The following is a 19,133-nucleotide window of genomic DNA, read 5'->3' on the forward strand; positions in this document are numbered from 1 at the left end:
ACTACAATAGGGTGTAGTAATCTGCAACTAAAATCATAAGAAAAGCCTTGCTGGACCAAGCTGCAGCCCACCAGATGCCTCTGGGAGTCCTGGTACCCTTCCCATGATGCTGTCATCACCACATGATGTTAAGGTCCTTGGAGAACTACATGAGTTTGCAGGTTTATTGTGCTCCAAGATGAAATACTCATCTTCCTGTGGCTCATGGTGGCAGGCACCTGCTGTGGCATGCAGAAGCTCCTGGGGCTTGATCCCTGCCAGCTCCAGGTGAAGCCAGGAATGATCCCAGTCTAAAACCTCACACAGATGCTGCCAGTCGGTGTAGACAATTCTAAGGGGGTTAAACCCCAGGGGTCTGACACAGTCAAAAGCAGGAGCAAGACTGTTACAATTACAAAAGTTATATTTCTGTATCTGATTGCCTTTTGGTAAAGCCAGATTTGCTGGACTAAAAGCCCAGTCCTAGGCGTGTCTACTCAGAAGTAAGTCCCATTACAGTCAATGGGGTACTCCTGGGGAGAAAATGAAAGTGGTGGAAACCATCTGACAGCCCACTCCTGTGCAGGCCTACTCAGAAGTAAGTGCCACAGCAGTCAGTGGGGCTTACTCCCGGGTAAGTGTGGACAGGATTGCAGCCTGCACAGCCATCTACACTTACCTAGGAGAAAGCCCCATTGACTGTCATGGCACTAACTTGTGAATAGACCTGCCTGGGCGTGGGCTGTCGGCCTGTTTCAACCGCTTACAGCCTCTTCCGAGACTCAAAGGGCTTCAGTCCCTCCAGGCCGCCAGGATTCCAGCGCCAGATTAGTCCCGCCTTCCAGCCTGGAACCCGACAGCGCCGCGAGATGCTTGCCTCTAGTCCAACTAGTCTACTGTCCATCACGCACGCGCGAAAACCCGTCCCCTTACTGCGCATGCGCTTCTCTGCGACGGCGCGAGACGTTCCATTACCAGCTTAGCTGAGCGGGGAAGTCTTTTCTATCCCTCTCACTCGCGAAGCCCCGCCCTCTCATTACTGCGCATGCGCACCTCTGTGGCGCTGTAAAAAATTTTTTGAAACATTCTATTTCTTCCCCTGTGGCCGAGGCCTCCCTTTCGTCAAGCAAGCCGGGAGCCGCTAGTGACTCCAAATTAAAAAAAAACAAAAGCAGGGACGACGGACGTTGACGCTTCAACTGACGGCGGGAGGTCAAAGGGCAGGGTCAAAATGGCGGCCGCTGAGGAGGGGCGGGCGTGCATGGAACGGGAGGTCAAAGGTTACCGAGAACATGGCGGTCGCGGCCGTTGGCGCTGAGGAGAGGCGGCCGTGCAAGGAAGGGGCCTAGAGGGAGCCGCGCCGACCGCCTCCCTCCCCCGCCTGGGCCGGGCCGGGCCACCCTGAGACGGCCTTTCGGCGCTCGCTCGAGCTGAGGCGACGGCGTTCTCTGCGCCCGGAGGAGCCCTCCAGAGCCTCCCTGGACCAGCCCCGTCGCCCGCTGCGGGTGCCTCTCCTGAAGCCCCTCAGGCGCTTTCTTCCCAACCAGCAAGGCCTACCTGAGGCCTCCCCCCGCAGACCCCTCAGGCCTGAGGGGCCTGGTCTGAGCACAGCAGCTGTGCCTTCCAGCCACGAGGAGCCCTGTGGGAGCACCTCAGGCACCCTCCAGCTGCCTGTGGGGCCTTGTGGCAGCCGCGCACCCTGCTGGAGCCACAGCAACACCCCGCCCCTGGTGGGGGCGCTTCTGTGGACAGCATCGCCTGCTCCACAAGGGCAGGCCTGGCAGTGGACGCTTCACCCGCGCGGTGTGGACACATCACAGTAGTTGGCCCTCGATGTACAGACTCTGTCATAACTCACAGCCTATTCTTGCTCCAGCCTCCCTTCAGCCTACCTGACAACGCCGGAAAGAAGCTGTACTTGCTTGCTAAGTCCGATGCTTTGCTCCCACGGGGCCATGTTGTGGTCTGGGTCTTCTCATTGTGCTAGCCATGCACCCTGCTTGAGCCACATGCCAGATTAGGCTCAGGCACCTAGTGGTGTCGCTTTCTAAGGATAGTGTTGCCTGCTGTCCTAAGGCCAGGCCTAGGAGGCTGGACTGTGGTACGATTGGGCACAGCACAATAGTTGGCCCTTGATGTAAAGACTTCGTCATAATTCTTGCTTCAGCCTCCCTTCAGCCTTTTTGAGGCGTTGGAAAGAAGCTGAACTCAGATTCTTTGCTCATATGAGGCTACTGTTGCTTTTGTTGTAGCTCTGCTTTGAGCCACATGCCCCCCTCCAGATCAAGTCCATGTGCCTGGTGGTGTTGCTTTCACACACAACAATAATTGGCCCTTGATGTAGAAACGCTGTTGTAATTCACTGCCTACATTTCCTTCAGCCTGCTTTAGCATGTTGGGAACATTTTGTTAGTAACCTTTGACCTCCCACCATCCATTGGAAAGGTCAGCATCCACCTGTTAAGACAGCAGCCACACTCCTTGCTGGAGCCAGTTCTGCAAATTGGATCAGCTGCACATCGGTTATTGGTGTTTAGTCTGGATAGGAGCATCAACAACAGCCAGGCCTCAGTCTACAGGCACAACCACAGCTCAGCCAGGAGCATCCAGCAACTGCTGTCTTTAACAATAGTACAATAAGCATCTTTTTTTTGCCATACCTAATGAAAAACCTGCAGAAAAGATGTCAGAATGGCAATCTGTAGGTACTAGAAAAGCTCTCATACTTAAATATCTATAGGAAAAGATGCTTTCTTTCTAGATCCTTGTTAATGGTCAGTTTACATCACATGGTCCTGATCACAATGCGTAAATCTCATTTAACAGATCAGTGTAGGTAGCTTTAAATTTAGGGAGATTTTTGAGATCTCCCTAAACTTGTAGTATTTGCACATTGAAGACTGCCATCTGTTTTATGGATAAATCCACCTCCTTGGACAGTTTGAATTTTGCCTGTTCTTGTATCTGCTGTGGAGAGATCTTTAACAAGAAGAAACTTGTTAAGAAAGGAAGAACTGAAAGGACTCTTGACAAGCCTTTTGATTAGGATGGTGGTGGTGTGTATTTGATTTTCAGCAAGGTTCACTTCTGTCATTCATGATGAACAGGAAGAAAGGAGACAAGGGATTTGAAAGCCCAAGACCTTATAAATTATAAGTATCTATTACTGATTCTTTTGGTGTATCTTGTGATCATGGTTTCATTGTTTTAAATTGATAAAGTAACCCTTCAGTCTCCATAAAGCTCCTGCTTGCTGAAGGCTGGTATATAAAAATATTGTAGCGGAAAAACTGAAGAGTTGTTAAAATTGTATTTTGACAAAGTCAACTTGATGCATAGTGTAACATACAGCACAACTTTTAAATAACTGGAAGTGGAATTTTTTTTATTTGTGTGGATTACTCTTATTGATGTGGGGCTATTTAGAATTAATTCTCATTTCCTCAGTTTAATTAGTTTATGAGTTACAGTCAAAATAAACATGTTCACCTATGTTACTGAGCTATGTTTCTAAGTTAGTGTTGCATTGCTTTTAGAATAGCTTGCATTGTAGAACAGCAAGTCAGCTTGGTTTTAGGTGGGGGTGAAGTCTTTTTGCTGAGGCTAATTGTTCTCTGCAACAGAAATAACTGGAACTGTTGCTTCAAATGTTTATTTTAAGCAGTTTAAAACAAAGGGTTCCTGCCCTGAGTGGCTTACAGTTCAGCATGGGGCACAACAGGGAAGGGGAAACAGTGGTAAACGGGAAAAATATACATTTATTTTTGCTGAATTTATTTAGGCTTTGTGATGGGGAGTAAAAGACTGTGGCAGAGCAGTCATAGAAGCTTATCTCTTCTAGCCTTGTCAGTCCAGCTTTAGCCAACTACAGAGAGTGAATAATAACTCTCTTCAACCAAGTCACCTGCTTATAACTGGCACACCTAAAAACTGTTATGTGACACATGAGAGTGTGCAAAGTGGCAGACTGGTAATTTCTTGTTTGGATTATATTTATCAAGATACTTCAACAACATACAGCAAACCTTTATTAGGTATATAGTTTTACAACTAATATCTCCAGACAGTCATGTACGAAAGTATATGTTAAAAGAGAGATTAAAAAAACACAATAGTAATAAGGGTTAAAACACAACAATTTACTTACAGGGTTGCTCCAAGTTGCTTAGGACCAGCAGATTAGCCCGCTTCAAGTTGCTAAAATATAAAAATTAAGCAACTGGAAGGGTCACTAATTCAGATTCACCTGCCAGCAGAAGTTGTAAAAAGGTGTTCTCAGAGAGACCTTTTTTGAGTCTTTTGTCAAGATACTTATTTTGGTTCTTTTCCCTCTCCCCAGCACAACCCACCAAGTGGTGTGTATCAACAATATAAATTTTCAGCGAAAATCTGTTGTCGTAAGTATATAATTGATACAGTGAAAGACTACATAAAATATTTCTGCTTTTTTATCACAGGTACTGAGGACTTTGCTTTTTTTAGAGTGCAGCCCTAGTTTCCTGTTAACTTCCCCTTGCGCCAGCCCAGGAGTGTTGCAAATGTGTCGTAAAGCACAATCACTGCTACTCTCAAACTGGCTTGGCCAGTGCAAGGACATGCACTGGCCTACCGGCGCCTGATCCAGCCCTGGTGCTGGCCCAAAGGAATAAGTTTGCACCTGCTTCCCCAGGCTTGTACAGGGGGTGGGAGGTGAGGAGGGGGTGTTTTGGGGCAGGGAAGTATAGAACAAGAGGCGGATTGGGTCAGGGAGGGGGTGGAAACAGCGGCTGCAGCCCACGCTGTATCCTAAACCCCACTCCTGGGCCCTGCAGCCTTACATAGGCTGCTTGAATTTATGCCAGTGGTTTTGCTGGTGCAGATCTGAGAAGCCCCATAGGGGTGGCTGGGGCTCAGCACAGTGTAAGGGGAAAAATATATCATCATGAGCGTTACTACGTACATGAAAGCATTTCTGGTTTCATGAAGTAACATATTTTGATGTGGAGTATTGCCAACCACTGTAAGCCTCATAAATGATTCAGAGACAATTACAAGAGAATATGGCATAGTAAGTAGTTGTTGGATTCAGATCCAGGGACCTCATTTTGAAGCCTCATTCATTCTTGAGGCTCCCTGGGTGATCTTGAGCAAGACACTTTCTTAACCTGACCCACCTTCTGGGGTAGTTGTAAGAAGTAATGTGATACCCACACGTACCTGCCCTTGAGCCCCTTGGAAGTAAGAATGGATGAAAGGATGATAAACAGGAAAAGAATAAGCAGACATTTGAGGGAACTGAATGTGGCCTAGACACTTTCATGTGTATGTGTGCTGTGGATTAATTTAGAACTGGTTCTTAAAGGCATAAGCACTTGTGATCCAAATCCATGAATTAAGTTATGTGAAAAGAATAATAGTGTATGTGTTTGGTGCTGATAGGTGACGCATAGAATGATTTGTAGAGTCTCATTGGACTTTTCATTGATGTAAACGGATGTTGTAATTCTCTGGTTACTATTTCATTATTAAAAAAGCAATGTGAGAAGGAACCTTAGACAAAGCTTGAGCAGAGAGTGGGAGGGGGAGGCTTCTTTTCAGTTCAGAAGTTTATTCTGAAATAAATCACTTTGAATATTATCCTTGAATTTAAAATGTGGACTGATTATACAATGTATGCATGTTCCTGATTTGTGTTTTTTTTCCACTCTGCAAAGGGTTATGTGGAACTGACAATATTTCCTACAGTTGCAAACCTGAATAGAATCAAGCTGAACAGTAAACAATGTAGGATATACAGAGTGAGAGTCAATGATTTGGAAGCAGCTTTTATTTATAATGACCCTACCCTAGAAGTTTGTCACCATGAGTCTAAACAGTAAGTAAATGGTTTATTTATACTAGCAAGTCAGATCATTATCACTCTGTTATGATTGGATAGAAACTTGTTTGAAATTGTGGATTCTCTGTAAACAAGTGTGGCAAAGGCAAGATGATTCTACCTGTCCATTAAGAAATTTGGCAGGTGTGTGTGGGGGGTTCTGCTTCACATCCCACCTCCATCTGGTCTCAGATTGTTGTGTTTTCAGGACTGGGTCCTCTTGGTGGTGTTGCTTCAGCTTTGGAGTTTCATTCTCTGAGAGGCACATATGGCCCTCTTCCCCTTGGCTATAGACCCTCAAATGCTGCTTCTTTTTAGATGAGTTTTTATTTATAACCTACATTTCTACCATCAAGTAGTTTACATGAAGCTCCCATCCAGGCACTGACCAGACCTAGAACTGTGCAATGTAGTTCTGTCTGGTTTCTTGGGACCAATGCTGTCAGATTTTCTGCTGTTATGGATTGTAATGGATTTTGGGTTGCTTTTTTTTTTACAATGTAAGCTTTTATTGGAATTGAATTGACTAAACTTCATTCATTTTAATGTATTTTGGGTTTTGGCTATGAACTGCTTTTGAGGGTTTCTATGTAACCACAAAGTGGCATATGAATGCCAAAATAATTTAATCCAGGTGGGGCCTGCATATCTGTGGCTCCTGTATCCGTGGCTCTGGTTCAATGCTGGTCCCTTGGACCTGCATTGAACCAGACTTGGGCCCCACCTGAACCCTCCAAAGGGGATTGGAGCTGTGCTCCGGACAACTCCGGAGGGCTTTCTGAAGCCTGCTGAGGGTGGATGTGTGTGGCCTCTGCAGGCTTCAGAATGACCCATGGAGGCGAAAAAATGGTTTCCAAAGGAAATGGGAAGTGCTTTTAAGGCATTCTGAGGCACACAAAAGCCCTGTGGGTTTTTTTGCCTCCATGAGCCATTTCAAAGCTCTGGTCCCCTTTGGAGAGCATAAGGGCCTGAAAATCGCACTTACCTGTGATTTTCAGTATCTGCCTGGGATCCGAGAACAGATCCCTGCGGATACTGAGGCCCCACCTGTAATTTATTTTACATTCATGCTTTTCGTGCTTACAGTGTTCATGCTCTTTAAATATAGTGTGCTAGTGTCTTAATTCTTCTGTTAAACCAGTGGTTCCCAACCTTTAGGAGACCGTGGACCACTGAGGCAAAATTTGGAGTTGTCGTGGACCACATGCAACCCCCCATCCCCGCACACAAAAAATACATTTAAATTTGTAATAAAGTGGCCCTCATTATCCATGGGGGTTCTGTTCTTGGAACCCCCATGGATAATAAAAAGCTGCAGGTAACAAAAACCACACACACCCCTGAGCTCTGATTGGTCCACAGGCTCTTCTGAAATCTGCAAATGCCGCCTGTGTCCACCCTCAGCCTCTGTTGGCTTTAGAATGAAGCTTGGACTTGTTTAAAGGTAACTCATGGTTTTCACAGAAAACTGAAAGTCACCTTTAAATGATACTGGGCTTCACTTTGAAGCCCACAGAGTCTGTGGGTGGATGTGTATGGCCTCTGTGAGCTTCAGAAGAGCCTCCAGAGGCAAGAGCAGAGCAGCTCCCCTTACCTCCGCGGGCTCCAGGCTGGTCCACACCACGGGTTCAGGGATTAGAGAAGATTTGTATAGGTCCAGCCTATTTATGCATGGTTTTGACTCAACACAAATGGCCACTGCAAATGAGTATAGTGAGGTTCAACCTGTAATTGGAAAAGATTTTAGATATTTTTTATTTATAGAGAAGATTTTTAGTTTGCTGCTTTTGCTGCCAGCTGCAGCTGCAGGGGGTCCATTCTTTGCCCTCTTTGGTGGTCCATGGGGGACTGCTCGCTCAGCGACACACTGGAAATGATCAAAAACAAATTTTTTTCCTGAAACTTCACAGACCACTTCTCAGGGTCTTGAAGACCACAGGTTGGGAACCAGTGTGTTAAACCAAAGGGGTGTTAATTCTGGAATTGTATATAAGTTGAGAATGAGTGCTGTGATTCTGCTTGATTCTTGGTATATTCAAGCATATGTTCTGGCAAAATATTTGGGAGCAGATGTTGTATTTGCAGATGTATCTGTAGTACTGCTGCAGTTTTCAGTTAGGGTGTGAAAAGTGCACATGTTATATGAGACTTCCATTTTCTAAGGCTGATTACAATTTCTTAAGCATTCATCTTCACAAATACACTGATGGGGTCTGAAGTGTTGGTCAGGAAATAAATCTTGAATTTCCAGCAGATAGTTCAGTGAAAATGTTGACCCAATGTACAACTTCGGTGAAAAAGATAAATTCTATGCTAGGAATGATTAGGAAAAGGATTGAAGATTAAACTGCTAATAATAATGATACAGCCAGATTTGGAATACTGTGTAAAGTTCTGATCACAGTATCTCAAAAAAGGATGTTGTAGAGCTGGGACATTGACTTCAGATTTACAAATGAATCATAGTTGGCAATACAGGCTTTCCCCGTATCCAGTTGTCTGTGGTTCCCCATGCTCCCCCACACTCTATTACCTTTATGTTGATTTCATTCCCCCAAAGTAATAAGCTATCTTGTTTGAACAAACACTATAAGCAAAAAGCTTATAGCAAAACAAACAGGCAAGCAGCCTAGGCTAAAAGCAAGCAGGAAACTTGGAAATAGTTTTCCAAGATAAAGTAAATTCTAATGTATACAGGCAATAAGATTTCATGTGACTGGCAGAACACCAGCCTTGACATTCTGTAAGACTTTTCTGACAGGCTTATGCTTGCTTTTAGGTCAGATAAAGTCAGTAGCTCACGTAGGTTTTTAGTGTTAAATGAATATATGTAATATGATTGAGGTTCACATCAATGCTCCACAGTAGCATTTATTAATATTCCACTTACAGAGGAATAGCACGGCTATTAAACATCTAACAGCCAAATCCTATGCATGTCTACTCAGAAGTAAGTCCCATTAGAGTCAATGGGGCTTACTCCCAGAAAAGTGTGGATAGGATTGGGCTGTGATTCACCTAATTGGTTGTCTAAATATTTGAGCTGGAGCAATCCACATGAGAAAAAGAACAAAATAAATAATGGCTATTATGAAATATTAGCCTCTATTCTAAAAAGACCACCTTTCATTATATAAATTGGCTTCTTCAAGTCTGTGAATCCGCTGGTATTTAGTATCAAACCACAAGTTCCCTTTAAATACAGACATTCTGGAAAGTTGTCCCTTGGTGATAATCAGAGGCAGAAAATTCCTGCAAAAGATTTGGTTTAAAGTAATTTGAAATAAGGATACCTGAAATTAATATGGAAGTTGAGACTTGTGTTAATTTTTATTTCTGGCACTCATTATGTGCTCTAGTCACTGAGAATACCATTAGGACAGAGGCACAAAGTAAGAACTGCTTTGTGGATAGTTTATTGTTCTTGGGCTTGGATCTGATTCTGGAATTAAGTGCCTAGATAATCAGACTGCAGTTACTGGAATTTCATATGTTTGAAGATTTGTGGGGAAAGGGTGTGTTCCAAGTACATGTGTTCCAAGTACATTGTTACTTTAGGGGTGTCCAAACCCCGGCCCGGGGGCCACTTGCGGCCCTCGGGGACTCCCAGTGTGGCCCGCGGGCAGTCCCCTAGTCTCCAATGAGACTCTGGCCCTCCAGAGACTTGCTGGAGCCCATGCTTGCCCAATGAGAGTGCTCTCGGCATGAGGGTGATTGATTAACCTCTCGTGTGAGGTGTGGGATGAGGTCTCCCTCCACTGCTTGCCATTTCACATTTGTGATGCGGCAGCAAAAGAAAGGCCAGCCTTGCTTTGTGCAAGGCCTTTTATAGGCCTTGAGCTATTGCAAGACCTTCATTCATTCATATAAGTTCCATCTCTAATATCTCTAATATATTCATTTATGTAAATTTACTCAAATTTGAAATGTAAATTAATTCCCCGCACAGTGTCAGAGAGATGATGTGGCCCTCCTGCCAAAAAGTTTGGACACCCCTGCTTTAGAACAAAACACTGGTAATTCTTAATCAAGAGCTGAATTTTGAGGGAGTAAATCTAATGCCAGCAGTCTCCAGGTGATGGTGTGAGACTTATTGGACTAGCATTCTGAAATTCTGCTAATAATAATGCAGTCATTCAGGTTCTGTCACTCTTGCTACTGAAAATAGAATTGTAATTGTGAGAGATTAATAAAATGACATTAAACCTGATATTGTTGCAGTTTTGCATGGTGTTTGACACCATTTATCATAAACATATGAAGTCGCCACAGTCTAGTTGTCCATATGGTCCACATCTGTTTGGTCTGACTGGCAGCTGTTCTCTCAGATTTTGTGTCTTTCCCAGCACTTCTACCCAAAATCCTTTGACATTGGGATGCCAGGAGTTAGCTCTGGAACCTTCTATGTGCCAAGCATGTGTATCACCATTAATGGTTTCTTGGGATAAGGAGGCTAGTGATAGGTGATTTTTACTTATTGCATCTTCAGAAAACATGGAAGGGGCTCCTGCATGTTTTCTCCTTGCCATATGCTAAGAAAAAGCAACAATGGAAAACCAAATAAAACATTTTGTGAAGAGTTCTTAACTTGTTTTAATTGTGTTTTTAATTGTTTTTGTTTTTGTATTCTTTTATTTATCGTTGTAAACCGTCTTGGGTCCCTTCGGGGAGATAGGTGGGATATAAAAAAACTTGAAGGGAAAAAATGCTGTATTTCTCATTTTATTTTAGCTGTTGAATTTTCTTGACTTATTTCATATGAGGGTCGCCCAGAAAGTAATGCACCACATTTTTTTTCTCAGCCTACAGTAATGGTACGAATGCGAAACTTTAGATATACATTATTTGAATTTTCAGGAGTGCACACACAAATTTTTGGTTTCTTCAGACAGATAGCGTAGCTGCAGCAGTGTTTTGAAATGGCATCTGTAAGTGATGTATGTTACAAGCAGCGTGTCGTCATTGAATTTCTCACTGTGGAGAAAGAAACTTTTGGGAACATTCACAAACGTTTGTGTACAGTTTATGGAGAATCTGCAGTCAACAGAAGTACGGTTAGTTGCTGGGCACAGAGGGTGAGGCCATTAGAAGGCGGTTCGGTAGAGCTCCAAAATTTGCAGCGTTCGGGACGGCCACCCACGGCTCTCACCCCTGACAAGACGCAGCTTGCTGATGTGCTCATTCGCGAGGACCGACGCATAACGACTAGGCAGTTGGCGCTGAAGCTGTCAATCAGCAAAGGAAGTGTGGATGCAATCATCCGTGCTCTTGATTACTCAAAAGTGTGTGCACGATGGGTTCCGCGCTGTCTTACGGTGGACCACAAATCTCTCAGAAAAAACATTTCTTCTGAGTTGCTGAAACGTTTTGAAGATGAGGGGGAAGCGTTCTTGTCCACGATTGTGACAGGTGATGAAACCTGGGTTCACCATTTTGAGCCCGAAACAAAACGACAGTCGATGGAATGGCGTCATCCTCAATCTCCACAAAAGAAAAAATTCAAAGCAACTGCTTCCGCCGGTAAGGTCATGATCACTGTGTTTGGGACTGTGAGGGCGTCATACTCATTGATGTGATGCCAAGAGGCAGCACCATTAATTCTGAAGCTTATGTGAAGACATTAACCAAACTCAAGAAGCGCTTCCAGCGACTTCGGCGCCATAACAACCCAGGTGAATGTTTGATTCAACATGATAATGCTCGGCCTCACACAAGTTTGAGGACTTCGGAACACATCACTAAACAGGGTTGGACTGTGTTACCCCATCCACCCTACAGCCCTGACCTAGCTCCCTCAGACTTCCACTTGTTTGGGCCATTAAAGGATGCCATTTGCGGAAGACATTTTGAGGATGACGAAGAGGTGATTCACACAGTGCAGAAATGGCTTTGTGACCAGAACAAGGAGTGGTACCGACAGGGCAGATGCCCTTGTGTCTCGCTGGAGGAAGGCCATAGAACTGGACGGAGATTACGTGGAAAAATAGGGAGTGTAGAAGAAACATCATTCTTTCTTGTGTGTAAGTTTCATTGTGTTCAATAAATGTTGAAGAAAAAAAATGTGGTGCATTACTTTCTGGGCGACCCTCGTATATAATTTTTCCACTGCTGAAGTTATTTATTTATTTATTTATTTATTTATTTTGAAAATACTGTACATATGCTGCCTTTCAACCAAAAAGAGCCTCAAAGTAGTCCAAGATGATACAAAAACACTGAGAATTGGAGCAGAGCATTCTTTTTGGCCAGGAGAAGGAAAGCAACCCCCCTACAGCCACGTCTTTGGCCAATGGCTAGGTCAGACTGGTCTTTCCCTCATCATGTCACACTTCTGGGAAGGAGGGAGGGAAACCTCTTAGTAGCCATTAGTTCAGTGGCAGATGCCAGCATGTGCTTCCCTTCAGCAGTTTCAGGCCAATTGGATCAGAGTATTCTTTTATAAATAAATGCAAATTACCTCTCAGTGAGGAACTTCAACTAATCCAGAAAAGGAAGGCTTCTGTAAATTAGGTATGTTAGAAAAAATTCCCTACCTAAGAAAGGTATTCTCTGTTCTCCATTTGATCACCCTTTAAAAGAATGTTAGAGGTATGGTATAAAGCCACCCTGCCAGGAAACTCAATTGACTGTGAAATCACCACCATTAGAATGCAAGAGGATGTAGCAGAGTTAGCAGTAATGAATGGGCTTCGTTGTGGCTAGGAACTGGAGGGTTGATTCAACTTCCAATTTCTATGCATTCATGGTTTGAAATTTAATATATGAAAAATTAAAACTGTGTGTGTAGCACACAAAATATATTGTATATTATAGCCTGTGTCAGAAGGATGGTCCCAATAAAAATGGTTTCACTCTTATATTCCTTATGTAGATAGTTGGAAAAATCATAATTTTGTCAGATGTGAAGAGGCACGAACGCATGCAACGTATTCTGGAGTAATTGTATTGGCTGCCAGCTGGCTTCTGGACCCAGTTTGAAGTTCCTGCCTTAGACCCCTGAATGACCTGGAACTCTCATACCATTGAAACTGCCTCTTTCCATATATAGCTTTTGTTTACATTGTGTGATAAACAATGTACTGCTCCTTCTATTGACCCTATGTAAGGTGAAGATATCTGTGACAAGGAGCAGGGCCTTTACTGGGATTGTTCTGATGTTGGGGAAAAACTTCCCCAATTAGGTCAAAAGCTGTACAGCTTTTTGGAAAGCTTGCAGTTCCTATTTCTTTCAAATGACCTTGGGTGGACACTCTTGTTTCTGTAGTGATACTGAATAATGTACTGCATTTATTATTGATTTTGAGACTTAATTAAAACTGTCATTGTTACTGGTGGCATTTCATTTGTTTTGTTGATTCTTCTGCATAGAAGGGACTTGTGTCAAAAATACTTTCTCTTCTTGAAGAAGCTGTTGTGTATTTTCTTGTTACAGGAGAAATCTCAACTATTTTTCCAATGCTTATGCTGCTGCAGTGAGTGCTGTGGATCCAGATGCTGGAAATGGAGAGCTGTGTATTAAGGTGCCATCAGAGCTCTGGAAACATGTTGATGGTAAGTGTAGAGATGCTGTGGATTCTTAAAATGAAAGTTCTACAGACTTGCTAGCAACCTAGGATCATTTTACCTTGAAGAGATATGGATGTGGTGTTATAGTATGGGAGTTACTCTCAAGCACTGTAGACCCTTTCTTGTATATAGAAAAAGATATGCTAAAAGTAATAGTCTCCTGTAAATGTTTTCAGTTGTCTCATTTTACATTATAAAATCATATAGCACTAAGATGTCATCAGCTCTTTTCAAACATTTCAACTTCACAGTTTCTTCTCCCCACTGTACCTCTCCTTAGTATATTGAAGTTCTGACTGCAGGATGCTTTTACAGAGCTGAATACTAAGGGCAGGTTTTCAGTGTTGCTGTTTTTGTGTTGCAGAATTAAAAGTCCTAAAGGTACATATCAACTTTTCTCTGGACCAGCCAAAAGGAGGCCTTCACTTTGTGGTACCCAATGTGGAAGGCAGTTTGGCAGAGAGAGGGGCCCATGTCTTCTCTTGTGGATATCAGAACTCCACAAGGTGAGAATTATACTTGTCTTACTCTCACAGCGTTTCGCTACCACAGCCTTTGTTAACTTTGTAATGGCAAAGTGCTCTAGGAGTTAGATAAAATCTCTATGGAAGTCTATAAAAGATAGATTTTTTCCATTATAGCAATAACATCTCTGTAGAACTGGATAAAATTTTATCCTATTGTGCTTCACAGTTATCTCTAAGTATCTTAGAACTTAGATATGACATACTCCCCACATGGTTGAGATGAAATTTCTGTAGACTGTCACAAAAGTTGTGACTGTCTTATGTAAACAGTGATTGACCACTGTGTGAACATGCCTCAGGGAGTCATGAACTTGCACATTTTCTCTTCCTCACGTATGAGAGAAGGATATGTTTTTCCAGCCCCTTGAAGAATAAAGAGACGTTCTACATTAAGTACTAAATTAGAACTTTCTTAGCTAACTAGAGTTACTGTAAACCATCGTATCAAACCATAGCTTGATCCTGGTTTGATATCCTGGCTTGTTCCAGCTAGTTAGTTACAATTTGTTACAATTTGTTACAATGTCACCCACATTTATTTCATATTACATAAATTGGAATTACACTTTATTCTGTTCAGAAATGTTAAGTCCTCATGCATGCAAAAGAGGAAGGAGAGCGTGTGAGACAATGACTCATTTGAGCATGTGTTGTACATGTAGTCCTAAACCATATCTTGGAGTATGTGTGAACTGGGCCTTAGTCTCAACTCTCTGGGCTTGTCTCCCATGAGACTGAAGCACATAATCACAGTGAGAAATTTGTGGTGATTGATGCGTTAATTTTCTTTTTAGGTTTTGGTTTCCTTGCGTTGACTCGTATTCTGAATTGTGCACATGGAAATTGGAGTATACAGTTGATGCCACAATGGTGGCTGTCTCAAATGGAGACCTAGTGGAAACAGTGTACACTCATGATATGAGAAAAAAGACCTTCCATTATATGCTGACAATTCCAACTGCAGCATCTAACATCTCTTTGGCTGTTGGACCATTTGAAATCTTGGTTGATCCGTACATGCACGAGGTAATACTCTTCATATGGTTTTATGGAACATCTGGCATATTGACCTGAATTGATTCTGGTGTGAGGTTCTTGGGTGATAGGATTTCACTGTTGGTGCATTAATTGACTTCTAAAGTGGTTATCTCTTTTATTCTTAAACACACTGTTATGAGTTCTGAACTTTCAGGCTAATGTGGAATAAACAGCAAAAATACATTGACAAACAGAACCATATAACTGAAATGCAAATCTTCCTTGCAACTTCTGCTGCTGTTTGTCTGCATTTTTCAGTTTTTTGCTTTTTAGAGATTTGAATCTTCTCCTGTATCTATTGCAGTATCTTTAGAAATACTATTTTTAGTTAACTTGGGTGATTGGAGGTGACTGTGTCACAACTCGGGACAAGACAATAACATGTGCCTTATGGCACGTTTGCATTACTCCTGGGCCTCTGTAAGGGATTTACGCTGACCCAGTATAATCTTTGGATTGTGCTGTTAGTTACATAGACTATAGATAGGCATCTCCCCATGCAGTTGCATGTGTCCTAGTCGCCTGGCTTAGATGATTTTGAATGTCGGATCAAAACTAGTTTTTATTAATTGAACTTCAAACTGTCAGTGTTTGGACTCTCTGCTACTTACGTTTTTTGTTCCCTTTATTGCAGGTGACTCATTTTTGTTTGCCCCAGCTTCTTCCGCTGCTCAAGCACACCACATCATATCTTCATGAAGTATTTGAATTCTATGAAGAAATACTTACCTGTCGCTACCCTTATTCCTGTTTCAAAACTATCTTTGTAGATGAGGCCTATGTTGAAGTCGCTGCTTATGCATCTATGAGCATTTTCAGGTTCATACTTCTAACATGTCTAAAATGTGATGGTTTAAGAGATGTAACAGGATGTGGTGGCTATAGGCTATTGGCTATTGATGCGGAAATGTGATTAAGACAAAATCACCTTTGAGTCATATGGTATGAAAATGGAAACCCACATCTTCCTTGAAGTGCATGTATCCCAGAGGATAGTTTAGATTTGGGTTGTGCCTTGGTTCCAAAAGGACATGAAGGGTCATGGGACAAAAGTCTGTCACTGCACTGTGTGTGCTTCGTGGTGAGAGGCTTTTGTCCTGTGATCCTTCCCTGAAACAATACTCAGAGAAGTTTGTTCTGAAATTTGGTTTTAAATTATAGTCTTATTTAGTGATATTGCTTTTTTTTTTTTTTAATCAAAATGTAACTACATATTGGGGGGGGAAAAACACTCCACTCAGAGGAGAGGCTGTAGCTCAGCTCTGTATGCAAAGTATCATCTTTGCATACAGAAGGTCCCAGGCTCAATCTCCAGATAAAGCAGACAAAAAATCCTGCAGAACTACTGCCAGCATTAACAGTACTGATCTAGATGGATCAGTGGTCTCACTCAGTGTAAGATGGTTCGTACTTTGAATCTTTGAGACCATTAAAAAATTGAATGTTGGGGAAAAAAATTATGTGTATGTTATACCTAATTTTGTTTCAGAAAATGGAAAGTATCACAAGAGCTTCTTTGGTAAAACACACAAAAATATGGTAACCGTTTACTGTATTTGGAGAGCAAATTTTGATTACAGATTTGAAACAAGCTTGTGTTTTGAAGCTTATTTATTTCAAAACTGTGAAGTACAGGATGGTGTAGACAAGTGGTTCTCACACTTTTAGCACTGGGACCCACTTTTTAGAATGTGAATCTGTTGGGACATACTGGAAGTGATGTCATGACCAGAAGTGACATCATCAAGCAGGAAAATTTTTAACAACTCTAGGCTGCAATTCTACCCACCCAGGAGTAAGTCCCATTTACTATCATTGTTTAAAGCATATCTGTGTACCTGTTACAAGTACAGATCTGAAACATTTCAATCAACAATCAATCAACAGTATTTATATACCGCTTTTCAACTAAAAGTTCACAAAGCGGTTTACAGAGAAAAATCAAATAACGTAAATGGCTCCCTGTCCCAAAAGGGCTCACAATCTAAAAAGATGCAAATCAATACCAGCAGACTGCCACTAGAACAGACAGTGCTGGGGTGAGGTGGGCCAATTACTCTCCCCCTGCTAAAAAAAGGAGCACCCACTTGAAAAAGTGCCTCTTACCCAATTAGCAGGGGTTTCACCAAATGTAGTCACATACCATGGTAGCATCAAATCTAATGTATTAAAAATAAAATATTGAAATGAACGGGGACCCACCTGAAATTGGCTTGCGATCCACCTAATGGATCCCGACCCACAGTGTGAGAAACTCTGGTGTAGACAATTAGGACACCTAACATATACTCTTTTTAAAAAATGTTAAGAATAGATGTGTTTCTTTTTCCAGGAGATTTATATATGTTGTGCATTTGTTGTTTCTTTTTGTTTTTTAATTTAGCACAAACCTTCTGCACAGTGCAATGATAATAGATGAGACACCACTGACAAGGAGGTGTTTGGCTCAGGCTCTGGCACAGCAGTTCTTTGGCTGTTTCATATCTAGAATGTCATGGTGAGTTCTTCTTAAAACATATAGGTCACATGCAATATGATGTATAAGAGAATGTGACACATCAGCATTGTTAGTCATAGTGAGATCAGTGGTTGCCAAACTTGCGACCGCTGCATAACAGAAATGCAGTCTCCGCTTGGACTGCATCTTACTCTTCCGCCTAGTCGCAGCATGTATTCCTACTAGATTGGGGGACTGGGAAGCTATAGGCATCTGTTGCCCGGTGTCCCAGAAAGCTGCATGACAGGATGTCCAGGCAGACGCCACTGCCCAAACCGTCCCTGTTCCTCGATGTAGTAGTAATACACGCAGCAGCCCGGCAGAATGGTAAGATCTGCTCACTGGGCAGACGTTTTGTCCAAATGCCAGATTCGGCCCCCGGGCTGGGGTTTGAGTGGCCCTGGTGTAGATATTGATCTGGTTATCATAATGGCTACTAAATGTACGTGATAAACTACTGGACTTTACGTTATTATTTAACAGTGCGTGTGTTGTGTGTACTTACTTACTAAAGTAATAAAAAGATCCCCCATATCTGCATATCCCATATCCATGGATTCACTTATCTGCGGATAGGGTCTGGACCTTCCTGATGCGTGCACCACCTCTGGAGCAGGGACAGCCCCTCGGGACTGCAAGGATAGGCATTTGCCCTTATCCATGGTTTCAGCTATCCACAGGGAATTCCAGAATGGAACCCCCGTGGACAAGGGGGCACGCCTATACCAAAGTATAAGATTAATTGCATTTGTCTCTTATAGCGAAAAAGGGAGTGTCTTGGCATGTTAAACATGAGGATCAGGATCTGGAAAAGTTAATGTATATGCTGGGTCGGTGCGTGTGCGTGCATGCACATGTTCCAGTTCTTTGAACTGGAGACAACCCTTAGTTCTTTATTGGGTGCTTCTTTGGAGGTTCCTCATGTACGTGAAGGGCTGGTGCTGCTGGAAGTGGACAGGAGCTGAAAAACCCCCATGTAGATGTGGAACACTGAATCCTAGCCTAACCCTTTTGTTGTGATACGACGCATATGAATCTATCATTAAAAGGACTATTCTGAGCAGCTAATCTTATCCCATCATCCCCAGGCTCATCTGTGTTGCTTTCAGAATATATCTGGACTCTGTTCTTTGTTGAACAGGAAGGCAGAAATTGAGTAGATTCCTCTTAAGGTGTATGAAGTTTGACCACGAGAGAAAAAGCTCCTTTAGACACTAGCAAGGATTTATGCATGTTCTGTTCAACCTCTGATTTTTTTGAAAGGAAATCCACATTCTACCCTAAGCTACTGTTCGCTTTTGCACTAAAAGCAGCATACTATGTGGTTTCAGGTTTTTTTTGTCTATTTTTTTAAACTAAATTGAAAGCCCAGCTGTGTGCATGGAGCTGAATTCTTTTAATGGTTTCTGTTTTGGTTTACCCCTTGGTACTTGTATAAAAATACATATAGTGAATGAGGGCATTCAAAAGTCAGTTTTGTGCACACTTTGGCCTGAAGTTACCTAGTAGCTAGATGAACTTCAATATGATGATGCACACTGACGTCTATCATAAAGGGAGACAAATACTAGAGAATTATAATGTCTGCACTCCTTTTGTGGCAAACTACCACTGAGTGGTTTTAATGTTATGTGGGATACTATCTTAATTTTGTATTATTGGGCAGTCT

The 19,133-nt window shown here is 42.5% G+C and overlaps 1 protein-coding gene across 1 annotated transcript in view; it reads left to right on the top strand.

Moving 5' to 3' along the window:
- The first annotated feature begins 1,197 nt into the window (after positions 1–1,197).
- Positions 1,198–19,133, top strand: part of TAF2 (TATA-box binding protein associated factor 2) — a 71,617-nt gene continuing 53,681 nt past the window's right edge. Inside the window, exons 1-8 of the mRNA XM_066624927.1 lie at positions 1,198–3,131; positions 4,322–4,376; positions 5,673–5,833; positions 13,269–13,387; positions 13,767–13,908; positions 14,724–14,955; positions 15,602–15,786; positions 17,351–17,464. Of these exons, the coding sequence (XP_066481024.1) occupies positions 3,076–3,131; positions 4,322–4,376; positions 5,673–5,833; positions 13,269–13,387; positions 13,767–13,908; positions 14,724–14,955; positions 15,602–15,786; positions 17,351–17,464 (1,064 nt within the window). The 5' untranslated portion in view covers positions 1,198–3,075. The remainder of the gene's footprint in view (positions 3,132–4,321; positions 4,377–5,672; positions 5,834–13,268; positions 13,388–13,766; positions 13,909–14,723; positions 14,956–15,601; positions 15,787–17,350; positions 17,465–19,133) is intronic.

The sequence above is a fragment of the Tiliqua scincoides genome, chromosome 4, assembly GCF_035046505.1.
Source record: "Tiliqua scincoides isolate rTilSci1 chromosome 4, rTilSci1.hap2, whole genome shotgun sequence".
Taxonomy (NCBI): Eukaryota; Metazoa; Chordata; class Lepidosauria; order Squamata; family Scincidae; genus Tiliqua; species Tiliqua scincoides.